The sequence below is a fragment of the Lonchura striata genome, chromosome 27, assembly GCF_050655825.1.
Source record: "Lonchura striata isolate lonStrDom1 chromosome 27, ASM5065582v1, whole genome shotgun sequence".
In the NCBI taxonomy this organism is placed as follows: domain Eukaryota; kingdom Metazoa; phylum Chordata; class Aves; order Passeriformes; family Estrildidae; genus Lonchura; species Lonchura striata.
Genome location: NC_140729.1, coordinates 1999432 through 2015100, shown reverse-complemented (window position 1 = coordinate 2015100; position 15669 = coordinate 1999432). Strand labels below are relative to the sequence as shown.

General features: G+C 59.2%; 1 protein-coding gene across 1 annotated transcript; it reads left to right on the top strand.

The window, feature by feature from the left end:
• The first annotated feature begins 524 nt into the window (after positions 1-524).
• Positions 525-15492, top strand: PCGF2 (polycomb group ring finger 2). Its single transcript, XM_085561805.1, has 10 exons — positions 525-617; positions 4503-4652; positions 4855-4951; positions 6150-6205; positions 6837-6887; positions 7196-7304; positions 8460-8508; positions 9622-9738; positions 10703-10783; positions 12507-15492. Exons 2-10 carry the CDS (start codon positions 4541-4543, stop codon positions 12843-12845), a joined length of 1011 nt encoding a protein of 336 aa, XP_085417931.1. The 5' UTR covers positions 525-617; positions 4503-4540; the 3' UTR covers positions 12846-15492.
• Positions 15493-15669: the final 177 nt, after the last annotated feature.

Sequence of the window (15669 nt, the reverse complement as noted above, 5' to 3'; positions counted from 1 at the left end):
ATTTCATTTCATTTCATTTCATTTCATTTCATTTCATTTTTTCCTTCCCTCCCGCTCCAATTTCCCATTTTCCCGCTGGAAATTCCCTCTATTTTTAAAATTATTTTTTTTTCTTCCTTTTCCCCTCCTTTTCCCGGTCCCGGGTCAAAATTTGGGGCCAAACCCTGGGGTGGGGTGGGGGGAGCGCACCGAATTTTGGGGCTATTCCAGCGGATTTTGGGGCTGCGGTCTCGGCGGTCTTTGGGGTCCGGGGGTTTGGGGGGGGGTCCCCAAATTTCGGCTCCTCCTCCGCAGCCCCCCAAAAAAACGAGGTCACGTGAGGCGGGCGGGGCTTGGAGGTGGGAAAAAAAATAATTAAAAAAATAAAAATAAAAAAAAGAAAAAGAGGAAAAAAAAATAGGGGAAAAAATAAAAAAAAAAAAAAAGAGGAAGGAGAAAAAAAAATAAAAAAGAGGGAGGGAAAAAAAAATAAAAAAGCGAGAGAGGGGAAAAAAAATCAAAAAAATTAAAAAATAAAAAAATAAAGAAAATAAGAAAGGGCCGCAGCGCCGCCCGAGCCGAGCGGAGCCGCGGGAGCGGAGGGGCGGCCCCGGGGCCGCCGCCGCCGCCGCCACCAGGTAGGGACCGGGCCCCGGTGCCCCCCCAAAGATGGCGATGGCCGCACCGGCGGAACCGGGAGGGGCACCGGGACCCCTCCCCGGGATCCTGCCCCGGGATCGCACCGGAGGAACCGGGAGGGGCCCCGGGATCGCACCGGCGGAACCGGGAGGTGCCCCGGGACCCCTCCCCGGGGCTGCACCGGCGGAACCGGGAGGGCTCCGCCGCCCCAGACCCGCTCGGTGCCCCGGGACCCCTCCCCGGGACCGCACCGGCAGCACCGGGAGGGGCACCGGGACCCCTCCCCGGGATCCCTCCCCGGGATCGCACCGGCAGCACCGGGAGGTGCCCCGGGATCGCACCGGCGGAACCGGGAGGGGCACCGGGACCCCTCCCCGGGACCCGTCCCCGGGATCGCACCGGCGGAACCGGGAGGGGCACCGGGACCCCTCCCCGGGGCTGCACCGGCGGAACCGGGAGGGCTCCGCCGCCCCAGACCCGCTCGGTGCCCCGGGACCCCTCCCCGGGATCGCACCGGCAGCACCGGGAGGGCTCCGCCGCCATCCCCGCACCGCGCCCGGCACGGCGGCACCGGGACCGGCACCGGGACCGGGACCCCCATACCCCATCCCCGGGGCGGGCGGAGACAGCCGGTGCCGAGTACAGAGGGGACGCCCCACCGGGGCTACCGGGGCACCCACATCCCCCCGCCCCCGGTCCCATCGCGGCGGGAGCGGCCGGGGGGAGCAACCGGGCTCCCCAACCGGGCATCCCAACCGGGCACCCCAACCGGGCACCCCAACCGGGCTCCCCAACCGGGCACCCCAACCGGGCACCCCAACCGGGCTCCCCAACCGGGCACCCCAACCGGGCACCCCAACCGGGCTCCCCAACCGGGCACCCCAACCGGGCACCACAACCGGGCACCCCAACCGGGCTCTCCAACCGGGCACCCCAACCGGGCACCCCAACCGGGCTCTCCAACCGGGCATCCCAACCGGGCACCCCGGCGGAACGAGGCCACCCCCGGTGTCCGTGTCCCCCGTGTGTCCGTGTCCCCGGTGTGTCCCGGTCCCCGCGGTGTCCCGATCCCCCCCGGTATCCCGGTCCCCCCGGGGTCCGTGTCCCCCCCCCGGTGAACCGGTCCCCCCTGGTGTCCGTGTCCCGTGTCCGTGTCCCCCCCCGGTGTCCCGATCCCCCCCGGTGTCCGTGTCCCCCGTGTGTCCGTGTCCCCGGTGTGTCCCGGTCCCCGCGGTGTCCCGGTTCCCCCGGTGTCCCGATCCCCCCCGGTGTCCGTGTCCCCGCTGTGTCCCGGTTCCCCCGGTGTCCCGGTCCCCCCCGTGTCCGTGTCCCCGGTGTGTCCCGGTCCCCGGTGTGTCCCGGTTCCCCCGGTGTCCCGGTTCCCCCCGGTGTCCGTGTCCCCCGGGTGTCCCGCCCCGCGCTCCCGTCCCGCCGCCGCTCCCGGTGCCGCGTGCCCGTGTCCTGGTCCCCCGCACGCTTTGCGGTCACGCGTGTCCAGCGGGGCTCCCGCAGCTCCGGTGCCGCCTCCCGCACGCCGGGAACGGCGGCGGGGTTGGGGGGGGATCCCGGCGGGCACTACCGGGGGTGTCGGGGCCGCGCTCCGGGGCTGTCCCCGCGTGTTAGCGGCGCTCCGGTCCCCGCGTGTTCGCGGCGCTCCGGTCCCCGCGTGTTCCCGGTGCTGTTCCCGCGTGTTCGCGGCGCTCCGGTCCCCGCGTGTTCCCGGTGCTGTCCCCGCGTGTTCGCGGCGCTCCGGTCCCCACGGGCGCCGTGCGGGGCCCGGGGCCGTCCCGGGGCGTTTCCCGAGCCCCGCGCTCGCCGCCGCCGCCGCCGGGGGTCCCGCGGTGACTTTGAAACGCCCGTTCCCCACCCGTGCCCGTTCCCCACCCGTGCCCGTTCCCGCGGGGCTCCGGGGAACCGGGGAGGGGGACACCGGGCCGGGCCACCGCCCACGGAGACAAAAGAGCCCGAAAGTCGCGGCCGGGGGTGCAGGAGCCACCGGCGGGACGGCGGGGGGAGTCCCGGGGGGACCGGGGGGACCGAGGCTTTGTCCCCCCGCCCTCCCCGGTACGGAAACCGCGGCCGTTGTCGCCCGGTTTGTTAGAGCCGGTTTGCGCCGGTGGCTCGGGCTCCCCCCTCCCGCCGAGCCCCGGGGCCGCCATTGCACCGAAAGCGGCGGAATCGTCCCCAAAATGCAGCCGGGGGTCCCCGGGGCCCGGTGGGGGGGACGGGGACACGGCACCGGGGGACTCCCGGTACGGGGGGGGGCTGGGATGGGAGGGGGTCCCGGGGGTCCCCAAAACCCTCCCGCGGCTCCTGAGCCCCCCCGGTTGCTGCCACTCGGCACAGCGGGGTCCCCATCCCGGTCCCCGTGGTGTCCCCAATCCTGGTCCCTGTGGTGTCCCCATCCCGGTCCCCATGGTGTCCCCAGTCCTGGTCCCTGCAGTGTCCCCCCGGTCCCCATTCCTGTGGTGTCCCCATCCCTGTCTCCATGGTGTCCCCATCCCCGTCCCTGTGGTGTCCCCATCCCCGTCCCAGCAGTGTCCCCATCCCGGTCCCTGTGGTGTCCCCATCCCTGTCTCTATGGTGTCCCCATCCCCGTCCCTGTGGTGTCCCCGTCCCTGTGGCACCTCCATTCCAGTCCCAGTGATGTCCCCATCTCTGTGGTGTCCCCATCCCCGTCCCAGAGGTGTCCCCGAGGTCCCTGTCCCAGCAGTGTCCCCATCCCTGCAGCATCCCAATCCCAATGGTGTCCCTGACGTCCCCAGGCCAGTGATGTCCCCATCCTGGTCCCTGTGGTGTCCCCATCCCTGTGGTGTCCCCGAGGTCCCCAGCCCAGTGATGTCCCCGTCCCTGTGGTGTCCCCATCTCCATTCCAGCAGTGTCCCCATCTCCGTTCCAGCGGTGTCCCCATCCCGGTCCCAGAGGTGTCCCTGAGGTCCCCAGCCCAGTGGTGTCCCCATCCCTGTGGTGTCCCCATCCCAGTCCCACTGGTGTCCCCATCCCTGGTGTGCGTGTCCCTGTGTCCCTCTGTGTCCCCGCATGTCACACGCGTGTCCCTGTCTGTGTCCCTGTGTGTCACACCTCTGTCCCTGTGTCACACGCGTGTCCCTGTGTGTGTCCCGTTGTTTCACACGCGGGTCCCTGTGTGTCCCTTTGTGTCACACGCGTGTCCCTGTGTGTGTCTCCTCATGTCACACACGTGTCCCTGTGTGTCACACGCGTGTCCCCGTGGCCGCGCGGTGCCACCGCCGCTGCCCCGTCCCTTCCGCCGTGCCCCGCTCATCTCCGTGACCCCGGGGCTGCTCCGCGCCTGTCACCTGTCGCCTGTCGCCTGTCGCCTGTTGCCTGTCGCCTGTCACCTGTCGCCTGTTGCCTGTTGCCTGTCGCCTGTCGCCTGTTGCCTGCCCTCGGCTGGCAGTGCCAACATCCCTGCCAAGTGTCGCGGTTGCCACGGCAACACGGAAACCGCGGAAACCGGGAAAACACCGGGGAAACACCGGGGAAACACCGGGGAAACAGCGGGGAAACACCGGAGAAACAGCGGGGAAACACCGGGGAAACACCGGGGAAACACCGGGAGCGGGAGCAGCGGCTCCCGGTGCCCCCGCCGTGCCCCGCGGGGTGTCCCCGCCCGGGGGAAGTGCCCGACCCGCCCTTGTGTAGGAAAACCCATGGAATTCTGGCTGGAGGAGCCTTTTCCATGGAAACAACCCAACCCGGGGTGTTTTTTTGGGGGTGTGCACAGCCGCAGGTGGGGATTGTCCTCACTCGGGGGGTGTTCCAAATTGTTGGGGACAGCGGGGCTGAGGCAGAGCAGGTGAAAAGGGGGTGGCTGCGGGGCTGGGGTGGCGACAAGTGACAGTCGGCGGCGCGTCCCCTTCCAGCGGCCGGGGCTGCGGAGCCGCCCTGGGGCTGCTCCAAGATGCACGGGACCACGCGGGTGAAGATCACCGAGCTGAACCCCCACCTGATGTGCGCCCTCTGCGGCGGCTACTTCATCGACGCCGCCACCATCGTGGAGTGCCTGCACTCGTGTGAGTGTCACCCGTGTCCCCAAAAAGCCACCCCGGCGGCCGTCGCAAAAACCCCGCGGCGCCCAATGCGGGGCAGGGTGGGCTGCACGGGGCAGGGTCTCGTCACCAAGCTTGTCCCCAGGTTGGTTTTGGGGTGCCGGGGGTGCTGGCTCCTTGTCCCCACCACCGCTCACAGGTGTCCCCCCACCCCCTGTCCCCGCAGTCTGCAGGACCTGCATCGTTCGCTACCTGGAGACCAACAAGTACTGCCCCATGTGCGACGCGCAGGTGCACAAAACGCGGCCCCTGCTCAGCATCCGGTGAGCACGGGGGGCTCCGGAGGGCTCGGGGGGGCTTGGGGGGGCTCGGGGGGCCTCGGGGGGCTTCAGGGGGCTCAGGGGGTTTGGGGGGTTTGAGGGGTTTGAGGGGCTCAGGATTTCATCCATGGATCTGTCCACGGATTCATCCATCCATCCATCCATCCATGGATTCCATCCATCCATCCATCATCCATCCATCCATCCATCCATCCATGGATTCCATCCATTCATCCATCCATCCATCCATCCATCCATGGATTCCATCCATCCATCCATCCATCCATGGATTCCATCCATCCATCATCCATCCATCCATCCATCCATGGATTCCATCCATCCATCCATCCATCCATCCATCCATCCATCCATCCATCCATCCATCCATCATCCGTCCATCCATCCATCCATCCATCCATCCATCCATGGATTCCATCCATCCATCATCCATCCATCCATCCATCCATCCATCCATCCATCCATCCATCCATCCATCCATCCATCCATCCATCCAAATTCCCAGAAATTCCCAGGAAAATCCTGCCTTTGAACAGGGCTGGAGCTTCCCTGGTTCCTGCTTTGGGATATTCCCATTTTAGGGCATCAAAACCCCAAAAACAAACTTTCACCCCCAAATAATCCTGTATTCAAATTCAAACCTGTGGAGATTTGGCTGATCTGGGATTTGGCTTTGTTGGAATTCCCAGGGTGGTTTTTTTGGGAATTGTTTTGGCTGTTGGGAGGAATCCTGGCCCCAAATCATTCCCACAATTTCCAAGGATTTCTGAGCTGGTTTTGTCCTTTTTCCGGACCTTTAACCCTTTGTGGGGTGTGGTGTTGCTGTGTGGGATGGGGAATTGGGGAATTGGGGAATTGGGGGATTTGGGATGGGGAATTGGGGATTTGGGAATTGGAGGATTTGGGATGGGGAATTGGGGATTTGGGGTTTGGGGGATTTGGGATGGGAAATTGGGGATTTGGGGTTTGGGGGATTTGGGAATTGGGGAATTGGGGAATTGGGGGATTTGGGATGGGGAATTGGGGATTTGGGGTTTGGGGGATTTGGGAATTGGGGATTTGGGGTTTGGGATGTGAATTTTCCAGACGGGAGCTGGGGGAAGCAGGGACCCCGAGGTGCAGGGCACGAACTGCTACCAAATCCCGCTGATTTTTCCCACTTTTCCTGTTTTCCCCTCTCCAGGTCGGACAAAACCCTCCAGGACATCGTCTACAAGCTGGTCCCGGGGCTTTTCAAAGGTGCAGCCAAGGATGGGGAGAATTTGGGAATTCAGGAATTCAGGAATTTGGGGTGACTCACTCCCACCCCGCTGAAACCCTTCCCGGGATTTCCCATTCCCACGGGGACAGCAGGACACACGGACATCGCGCCCGTCCCAAATTTTGGGACAATCCGGGAGCAGGAGCCGTGGATTTGCTCCGAGCTCCTCGGAATGGGGGAAAAGTTCAGGATTTGGGGTGTGGGGACCCAAAACCCCTCAGGACTGGGGGTCACTCTGGGATTTATGGGATCGCTCCGGCGGGAGCTCCCACGGGAATTCCCTGGGTGACCCCTGGGCCCACTTGCTGTCACCCCCTGGTTGTGGCGCTGTCCCCGCTCATGTCCCTGTCCCTGTCCCATCCCTGTCCCATCCCTGTCCCTGTCCCATCCCTGTCCCTGTCCCTGTCCCCGTCCCTGTCCCTGTCCCATCCCTGTCCCATCCCTGTCCCTGTCCCATCCCTGTCCCTGTCCCTGTCCCCGTCCCTGTCCCTGTCCCATCCCTGTCCCATCCCTGTCCCTGTCCCATCCCTGTCCCTGTCCCATCCCTGTCCCTGTCCCATCCCTGTCCTATCCTTGTCCCCGTCCCTGTCCCTGTTCCTGTCCCCACAGATGAGATGAAGAGGAGGCGTGACTTCTACGCCATGTACCCGGTGGCCGAGGGTGAGTGTCACAGTGTCACAGTGTCACAGGGTTACAGGGTCACAGGGTCACAGGGTCAATGTCACAGTGTCACAGGGACAGTGTCACATGTCACAGTGTCACGATGTCCTGGTGTCCCAGTGTCAAGTGGACCCAGTGTCCCAGTGTCACAATGTCCCAGTGTCCCGGTGTCCCGGTGTCCCGGTGTCTGGTGTCACAATGTCCCGGTGTCCCGGTGTCCCGGTGTCTGGTGTCACAATGTCCCAGTGTCCCGGTGTCCCGGTGTCCGGTGCCCGGTGTCCCTCCCAGCCCGTGTCCGTGTCCCACAGCTGCCCTGGGCTCTCAGGAGGAGCGAGGCGAGGTGCCCGAGCGGGACCAGGGCGCGGGGCCCGAGGAGGAGATCGTCAGCCTGTCCATCGAGTTCCACCGGGACTGCAGGTACGGCCCGGGCCCGGTACCGCCGGGGCTCCGGTACGGCCCGGACCCGGTACCGCCGGGGCACCGGTACCACCAGCTCCGGTACCGCCGGAGCTCCGGTACGGCCTGGGCCCGGTACCGCCGGGGCACCGGTACCACCAGCTCCGGTACCGCCGGGGCTCCGGTACGGCCCGGGCCCGGTACCACCAGGGGCTCCGGTACTGCCGGCTCTGGTATGGCCCAGGGCTCTAGTACCACCCAGTTCCCCTGAATTCCAGCAGCGCCATCCCTGATCCCTGAATCCCTGATCCCAGTGTGATCCCTGAATCCCTGATCCCAGTGTGATCCCAGTGTGATCCCTGATCCCAGACCCCAGTGTGATCCCAGATCCCAGATCCCAGTGTGATCCCTGATCCCAGTGTGATCCCTGATCCCAGAGCCCAGTGTGATCCCAGATCCCAGATCCCAGTGTGATCCCTGATCCCAGTGTGATCCCTGATCCCTGATCCCAAATCCCAGTGTGATCCCTGATCCCAAATCCCAGTGTGATCCCTGATCCCAAATCCCAAATCCCAGTATGATCCATGATCCCAGTGTGATCTCTGATCCCAGACCCCAGTGTGATCCCAGATCCCAGCACTGCCATCCCTGATCCCAGTGGGATCCCTGATCCCAAATCCCAGTGTGATCCTTGATCCCAGATCCCAGTGTGATCCCAAATCCCAGTGTGATCCCTGATCCCAAATCCCAAATCCCAGTATGATCCATGATCCCAGTGTGATCCCTGATCCCAGCTCTGCCATCCCTGGTTCCTCCTGCTGCTGCTGCTGGTGGCCTCGGGGATGTCCCTGGCGCCTGGAGCAGCATTCCAGAGGGATCCAGGGGGATCCAGGAGGATCCAGGGAGATCCAGGGGAACCCAGAGGGATCCAGGGGGATCCAGGGGGACCCAGAGGGACTCAGGGGGATCCAGGTGAATCCAGGGGAACCCAGGGGGATCCAGAGGGACCCAGGGGGATCCAGGGGGATCCAGAGGGATCCAGGGGGACCCACGGGATCCAGAGCCTGGCAATGCCCGCGGACGTGCCGGGTGAAGCCCTGGGTGTCACCCACGGGTGTCCCCGCGTGTCCCCCCCGCCGGGTCTGTCCCTCAGCCCCTGTCCCCTGCCCTCCCCAGGGAGGAGCTGAGAGGAGCCACCGAGAACGGGGACCTGGACAAGGACAAGGTGAGCGCCGGTGGCACCGGGGTGGCACCGGGGTGGCAGAGGGGTGGCATTAGGGTGGCACCATGCTGGCTCTGTGGTGGCACCGGGGTGGCACTGTGGTGGCACTGTGGTGGCACCGTGGTGGCACTGTGGTGGCACCGTGGTGGCACTGTGGTGGCACTGTGGTGGCTCTGTGGTGGCACCGTGGTGGCACCATGCTGGCTCTGTGGTGGCACTGTGGTGGCACCATGCTGGCATCGTAGTGGCACCGTGGTGGCGCAGAGCCCTCGGTGCCCCGCTGCCCTGGGGGGGTCCTGCGGGGCATCGGGGACACCCCAAACCCAGAACACCCCAAACCCAGAACACCCCAAACCCAGAACACCCCAAAGCCAGAACACCCCAAAGCCAGAACACCCCAAAGCCGGGTCACTCCAAACCTGAGTCACCCCAATCCCGAGTCACCCCAAATCCTGGACACCCCAAACCCAGTTAACCCAAAGCTGGGTCACCCCAAACCCTTGTTACCCCGAACCCTTGTCACTTAATCCCGGGTCACCCAAATCCTGTGTCACCCCAATCCCGGTCACCCCAAACCTGAATCACCCCAAACCTGGGTCACCTCAATCCCATGTCAACCCAAACCCGGGTCACCCCAATCCGAGGTCACCCAAAACTCCACACACCCCAATCCTATGTCACCCCAAACCCATGTCACCCCAAACCTGGGTCACCCCAGTCCCGGTCACCCCAATCCTGTGTCACCCCAATCCTGGGTCACCCCAAACCCATGTCACCCCAAATCCGAGTCACCCCAAACCCCAGACACCCAGTCCCGGGTCACCCCAATCCCGGTCACCCCGAACCCCAGTGACCCCAATCCCGGTCACCCCAATCCCGGTGACCCCAATCCCAGTGACCCCAATCCCGGTGACCCCAATCCCAGTCACCCCAATCCCGTGTCACCCCAATCCCGGTGACCCCAATCCCGTGTCACCCCAATCCTGTGTCACCCCAATCCCGGTCACCCCAATCCCGGTGACCCCAATCCCGGTCACCCCAATCCCGGTGACCCCAATCCCGGTCACCCCAATCCCGGTCACCCCAATCCCGGTGACCCCGCGCCGTCCCTCGCAGGCGGCGCCGCGCCCGCCGGGGCCGGGGCTGCGGTTCCTGCGCTGCCCCGCGGCCATGACGGTTCTGCACCTGGCCAAGTTCCTGCGCAACAAGATGGACGTGCCCAGCAAGTACCGGGTGAGCCGCCCGGAACCTTCCGGAACCTTCCGGAACCCCCCAGAATGTTCTGGGGATGGTCGGGAACCATCCGGAACCCCCTGGAATGTTCTGGGGATGGTCAGGAACCGTCCGGAACCCCCTGGAATGTTCTGGGGATGGTCAGGAACCGTCCGGAACCCCCTGGAATGTTCTGGGGATGGTCGGGAACCATCCGGAACCCCCTGGAATGTTCTGGGGATGGTCGGGAACCATCCGGAACCCCCCGGAATGTTCTTCTGGGAATGTTCCTCTGGGGATGGTCGGGAACCTTCTGGAACCTCACGGAATGTTCCTCTGGGAATGTTCCTCTGGGGATGGTTGGGAATATTCTGGAACCTTCTTGAACCCCCTGGAATGTTCCTCTGGGGATGGTTGGGAATATTCTGGAACCCCCTGGAATGTTCCAATGGGGATGGTTGAGAACATTCCAGAACACCCTGGAATGTTCCTCTGGGAATGTTCCTCTGGGGATGGTTGGGAACCTTCTTGAACCCCCTGGAATGTTCTTCTGGGGATGGTTGGGAATATTCTGGAACTCCCTGGAATGTTCCAATGGGGATGGTTGGGAACCTTCTGGAACCTCCCAGAATCCTCCAGAACCTTTGTCTGGGAATGGTTGGGAATATTCTGCAACCTTCCAGAACCTTCATCTGGGAGCAGTTGGGAATGGTCGGGAATGTTCTGCAATGTTCATTTGGGAATGTTCCGGAATGTTTGTTTGGGAATGGTCGGGAATCCCTGAGTTTGGATCCATGGATCCTGGGGTTTGGATCTCTCCTTTCCCGGGGTTTTTCCCAGGATTTGGATCCCTCCTTTCCCAGGGTTTTTCCAGGGATTTGGATCCCTCCTTGCCCGGGGTTTTTCCCAGGGTTTTTCCCGGGATTTGGATCCCTCCTTTCCCAGGGTTTTTCCCGGGATTTGGATCCCTCTTTCCCGTCTCCAGGTGGAGGTGCTGTACGAGGACGAGCCCCTGAAGGAATATTACACCCTGATGGACATCGCCTACATCTACCCCTGGAGGAGGGTGAGGAAACGGGGAAAACCAGGAATATGTGTGCTGGGAATACTGGGAATATCTGTCCTTAGGGGGAAAAATTGGGAAAACCAGTCCTTAGGGGGAAAAAACTGGGAAAACCAGTCCTTAGGGGGGAAAAAACTGGGAATATCTGTACTGGGAATTTCTGCCCTGGAGAAACGGGGAATATCTGGGTTTAGGAATACTGGGAATATCTGGGCTGGGAATACTGGGAATATCTGGGCTGGGAGAAACTGGGAATATCTGCATTGGGAATACTGGGAATATCTGGGCTGGGAATACTGGGAATATCTGGGCTGGGAGAAACTGGGAATATCTGGGCTGGGGGAAAACTGGGAAAATCCGTACTGGGAAATCCCATTCTGGGGAAACTGGGAATATCTGTGCTGGGGAAACTGGGAATATCTGTGCTGGGAATATTGGGAATATCTGGGCTGGGAGAAACTGGGAATATCTGCATTGGGAATACTGGGAATATCTGGGCTGGGGGAAAACTGGGAAAATCCATACTGGGAAATCCTGTTCTGGGGAAACTGGGAAAACCTGTTCCGGGAGTACTGGGAATATCTGGGCTGGGGGAAAACTGGGAAAATCCATACTGGGAAATCCCGTTCTGGGGCAACTGGGAATATCTGGGCTGGGAGAAACTGGGAATATCTGTGCTGGGGGAAACTGGGAAAATCCATACTGGGAAATCCCGTTCTGGGGAAACTGGGAATATCTGTTCCAGGAATACTGGGAAAATCTGCATTGGGAATACTGGGAATATCTGTGCTGGGGGAAACTGGGAAAATCCATACTGGGAAATCCCGTTCTGGGGAAACTGGGAATATCTGTTCCAGGAATACTGGGAAAATCTGGGCTGGGGGAAATTGGGAAAATCTGTACTGGGAAATGCCGCTCTGGGAATACTGGGAATATCTGGGCTGGGAGAAACTGGGAATATCTGTGCTGGGGGAAACTGGGAAAATCCATACTGGGAAATCCCGTTCTGGGGAAACTGGGAATATCTGTTCCAGGAATACTGGGAAAATCTGCATTGGGAATACTGGGAATATCTGTGCTGGGGGAAACTGGGAAAATCCATACTGGGAAATCCCGTTCTGGGGAAACTGGGAATATCTGTTCCAGGAATACTGGGAAAATCTGGGCTGGGGGAAATTGGGAAAATCTGTACTGGGAAATGCCGCTCTGGGAATACTGGGAATATCTGGGCTGGGAGAAACTGGGAATATCTGTGCTGGGGGAAACTGGGAAAATCCGTACTGGGAAATGCCGCTCTGGGAATACTGGGAATATCTGGGCTGGGAATACTGGGAAAACCTGTCCTTAGGGGGTGTCCCGGGGCACGGGGGGTGGCAGTGCCGCTGTCCCCGCGGTGTCCCCGGGTGTCCCCGGGGGATTGGGGGTGGCAGTGCCAGTGTCCCTCTGGTGCTGGCAGTGCCACTGTCCCCATGGTGTCCCCATGGTGTCCCCACGGTGTCCCTGTGGTGTCCTCACGGTGTCCCTGGGTGTCCCCGGGGGATTGGGGGTGGCAGTGCCGCTGTCCCCGCGGTGTCCCCGCGGTGTCCCCACGGTGTCCCTGTGGTGTCCTCACGGTGTCCCCGGGTGTTCCTGGGGGATTGGGGGTGGCAGTGCCACTGTCCCCGCGGTGTCCCCGGGTGTCCCCGCGGTGTCCCCGCACGCTGCCAGCCGTGCCCCGTGTCCCCAGGGCGGTCCCCTGGCGCTCAAGTACCGCGTCCAACCCTCCCGCCAGCGGCTCCGGCTGTGCCCGGCGCTGCCACCCGAGGCCACCAACACCAGCGGCGCCTCCGAGGGCTCCGAGTCCGGCAGCGACAGCGCCCAGAGCCCCGGGCTGGCATCGCCCCCCGGGCTGGCACCGTCCCCCGGGCTGGCATCGACCCCCGGAGCCGCCCTCAACGGTTCCGCCTCGAACTGTCACCCGGTGCCACCCGCTTGTCACCCGGTGCCACCCGGATGTCACCCGGTGCCACCCGGCCGCGGCCGCAAAACCGCCCTGAACGGCAGCGCGGGCTCGGCCCTGAGCTAAGAACATCCAGGGATGCTGGAAAAATCCTCCCGGGATTCTCCAAAATCCTCCCGGGATTCTGAAAATTCTCATGGGATTCTGAAAATCCTCCTGGGATTCCGGGAAATTCTCATGGGATTCCGGAAATCCTCCTGGGATTCTGAAAATCCTCCTGGGATTCCAGGAAATTCTCATGGGATTCTGAAAAATCCTCCTGGGATTCCGGGAAATTCTCATGGCATTCCGGGAAATCGTCCAGGGATTCTGAAAATCCTCCTTGGATTATGAAAATCCTCCTGGGATTCTCCAAATCCTCCTGGGATTCTGAAAATCCTCCTTGGATTCTCCAAAATCCTCCTGGGATTCTGAAAATTCTCATGGGATTCCGGGAAATTCTCATGGGATTCTGGGAAATCATCCAGTGATTCTGAAAATCCTCCTTGGATTCTGAAAATCCTCCTGGGATTCTCCAAATCCTCCTGGGATTCTGAAAATTCTCATGGGATTCTGAAAATCCTCCTGGGATTCCGAAAAAATCATCCTGGGACTCCAAAAATCTTCCTGGGATTCCGAAAATCCTCCTGGGATTCCGGGAGATCCGGGTTTGACTCGTGGGAGCTGCACAGCCCCTCCCTCATCCTGCCCCGGAGCTGGGAGCTGGCACATCCCCAAATTCCAAAATTCCCACATCCCCAAATTTCCAAATCCCCAAATTCCCAAATTCCCAAATCCCCACATCCCCAAATCCCCAAATCCCCACATCCCCAAATTCCCAAATTCCCACATCCCCAAATTCCCACATCCCCAAATTCCCAAATTCCCACATCCCCAAATTCCCAAATCCCCACATCCCCAATCCCCAAATTCCCAAATACATAAATTCCAAAATTCTCAAATTCCCACACTCCCAAATTCATAAATTCCCAAATCCCCAAAATCCCATATCCCCAAATTCCCACATCCCCAAATCCCCAATTCCCAAATTCATAAATCCCCAAATCTCCAAATCCCCCACATTCCCAAATTCATAAATCCCCAAATTCCCACATCCCCAAATTCCCAAATTCCCAAATTCCCAATTCCCAAATTCCCAAATTCATAAATCCCCAAATCCCCAAATCCCCACATTGCCTCATTCATAAATTCCCAAATTTCCACATTCCCAAATTCATAAATTCCCAAATTCCCATATCCCCAAATCCCCATTTCCCAAATTCCCAAATTCATAAATTCCCAAATCCCCAAATCCCCACATTGCCTCATTCATAAATTCCCAAATTTCCACATTCCCAAATTCATAAATTCCCAAATCCCCACATTCCCAAATCCCCACATTCCCAAATTTCCCATTCCCGCTTTTTCCGGAGGTTTTCCCTCTCCTCCTCCTCCCTCCCCGCCGGGGCCGTGGCCACGGGGGTGAGGCCGAGCACAAAACCCCAAAACCCCAAAAACCCAAAACCCAAAAACCCCCAAAACCCCCAAAAATGCCCCAAACCCAAAAAAACCCCAAAAACAACCAAAATCCCAAAACCCCCAAAATCCCAAAAAAACCCCAAACCCCAAAATCCCCAAAACCCAAAAAACGCCAAAATCCCAAAAAAACCCCAAAACCCCAAAATCCCCAAAACCCAAAAAACACCCAAATCCAAAAAACCCCAAAATCCCCAAAAACCCCAAAAAACGCCCCCCAAATAATCCAACTAAAACCCAAAAAAACAACAAAAAACAAAAACCCCCAAAAAAACCCCAAACCCCAAACCCTCAATTCAGATTTTTTCCAAATTTGGGGTTTTTGGATTTTTTTGGGTTTCGTATTTTTGGGTTTTCGTGTTTTTGGATTTTATTTGGGGTTTCGAGTTTTTTGGGCTTTTTGGTTTTTTTGGGGTTTGGGATTTTTTTGGGTTTTGGATTTTTGGGGTTTTGGGGTTTTTATGGGGGATTTGGTTTTTTTGGGGGGGTTTGGGCATTTTTGGGGAGTTTTGGTTTTTTTTTGGGTTTTGGATTTTTTGGGGTTTTTGTGGGGGGAGTTTGGTTTTTTTGGGACATTTTGGGATTTGGGAATTTTTGGGGAGTTTTGGGGTTTTTGGGGTTTTTAGAGGGGGAGTTTGGTTTTTTTTTGGTTTTTTTTTGGGAGGGGTTTGGGCATTTTTGGGGGGTTTTGGGTTTTTTGGGGGGTTTTTTGGTTTTTTTTTGGTTTTGGATTTTTGGGATTTTTTGGGGGGGAGTTTTTTTTTTTTATTTTTCTGGGGTTTGGGCATTTTTGGGGGGTTTGGTTTTTTTGGGGTTTTTTGGGGGGTTTGGGATTTTTTTTTTGAGGGGTTTGGAGTTTTTTGGGATTTTTGGGGGTTTTTTTTGGAGTTTTTGGGGATTTTTGGGGGGTAATTTCCTCCAGCTTGGTGGTGACAGCACAAATCCCCCGGAATATTTTCTCTTCCCGAGGTCCCGCCGGCTCCAGGGAAATCTGGGGGGCACCCAAAGGTCGGGATGGAGCTTCCCAAAATCCCGAATTTTTGGTTTTTTTATTATTTTTTGGTGTCTCGTCTTTCCCAGCCTCTCCTCCTGCCCTTGCGGGTGCGTTTGTAATGAAAGAAATAAAAAATAAAAATAAAAAGAAAAATTTAAAAAGAAAAATTTAAAATAAAAAAAAAGTTTAAAATAAAAATAAAAATGTAAAATAAAAATAAAAATGTAAAATAAAAATAAAAAAAGAACAATTTTAAAATAAAAATAAAAATGAAAATAAAAATAAAAATCAGATTTTGTTGCCTTTGGTTAGGAGGGTCCGGAGAGGGGAGGGTGTGGGAAGGGAAAAAATTCCTGCAGGGAATTCAACAATTCCTGTGTG

Coding starts and splice junctions, on each gene's coding strand:
- PCGF2 (XM_085561805.1), top strand. CDS start 4,541: ATGCACGGGACCACGCGGGTGAAGATCACCGAGCTGAACCCCCACCTG. Junction 4,952..6,149: donor CGGCCCCTGCTCAGCATCCG/GTGAGCACGGGG, acceptor TCCCCTCTCCAG/GTCGGACAAAACCCTCCAGG. Junction 9,739..10,702: donor ACGTGCCCAGCAAGTACCGG/GTGAGCCGCCCG, acceptor TCCCGTCTCCAG/GTGGAGGTGCTGTACGAGGA.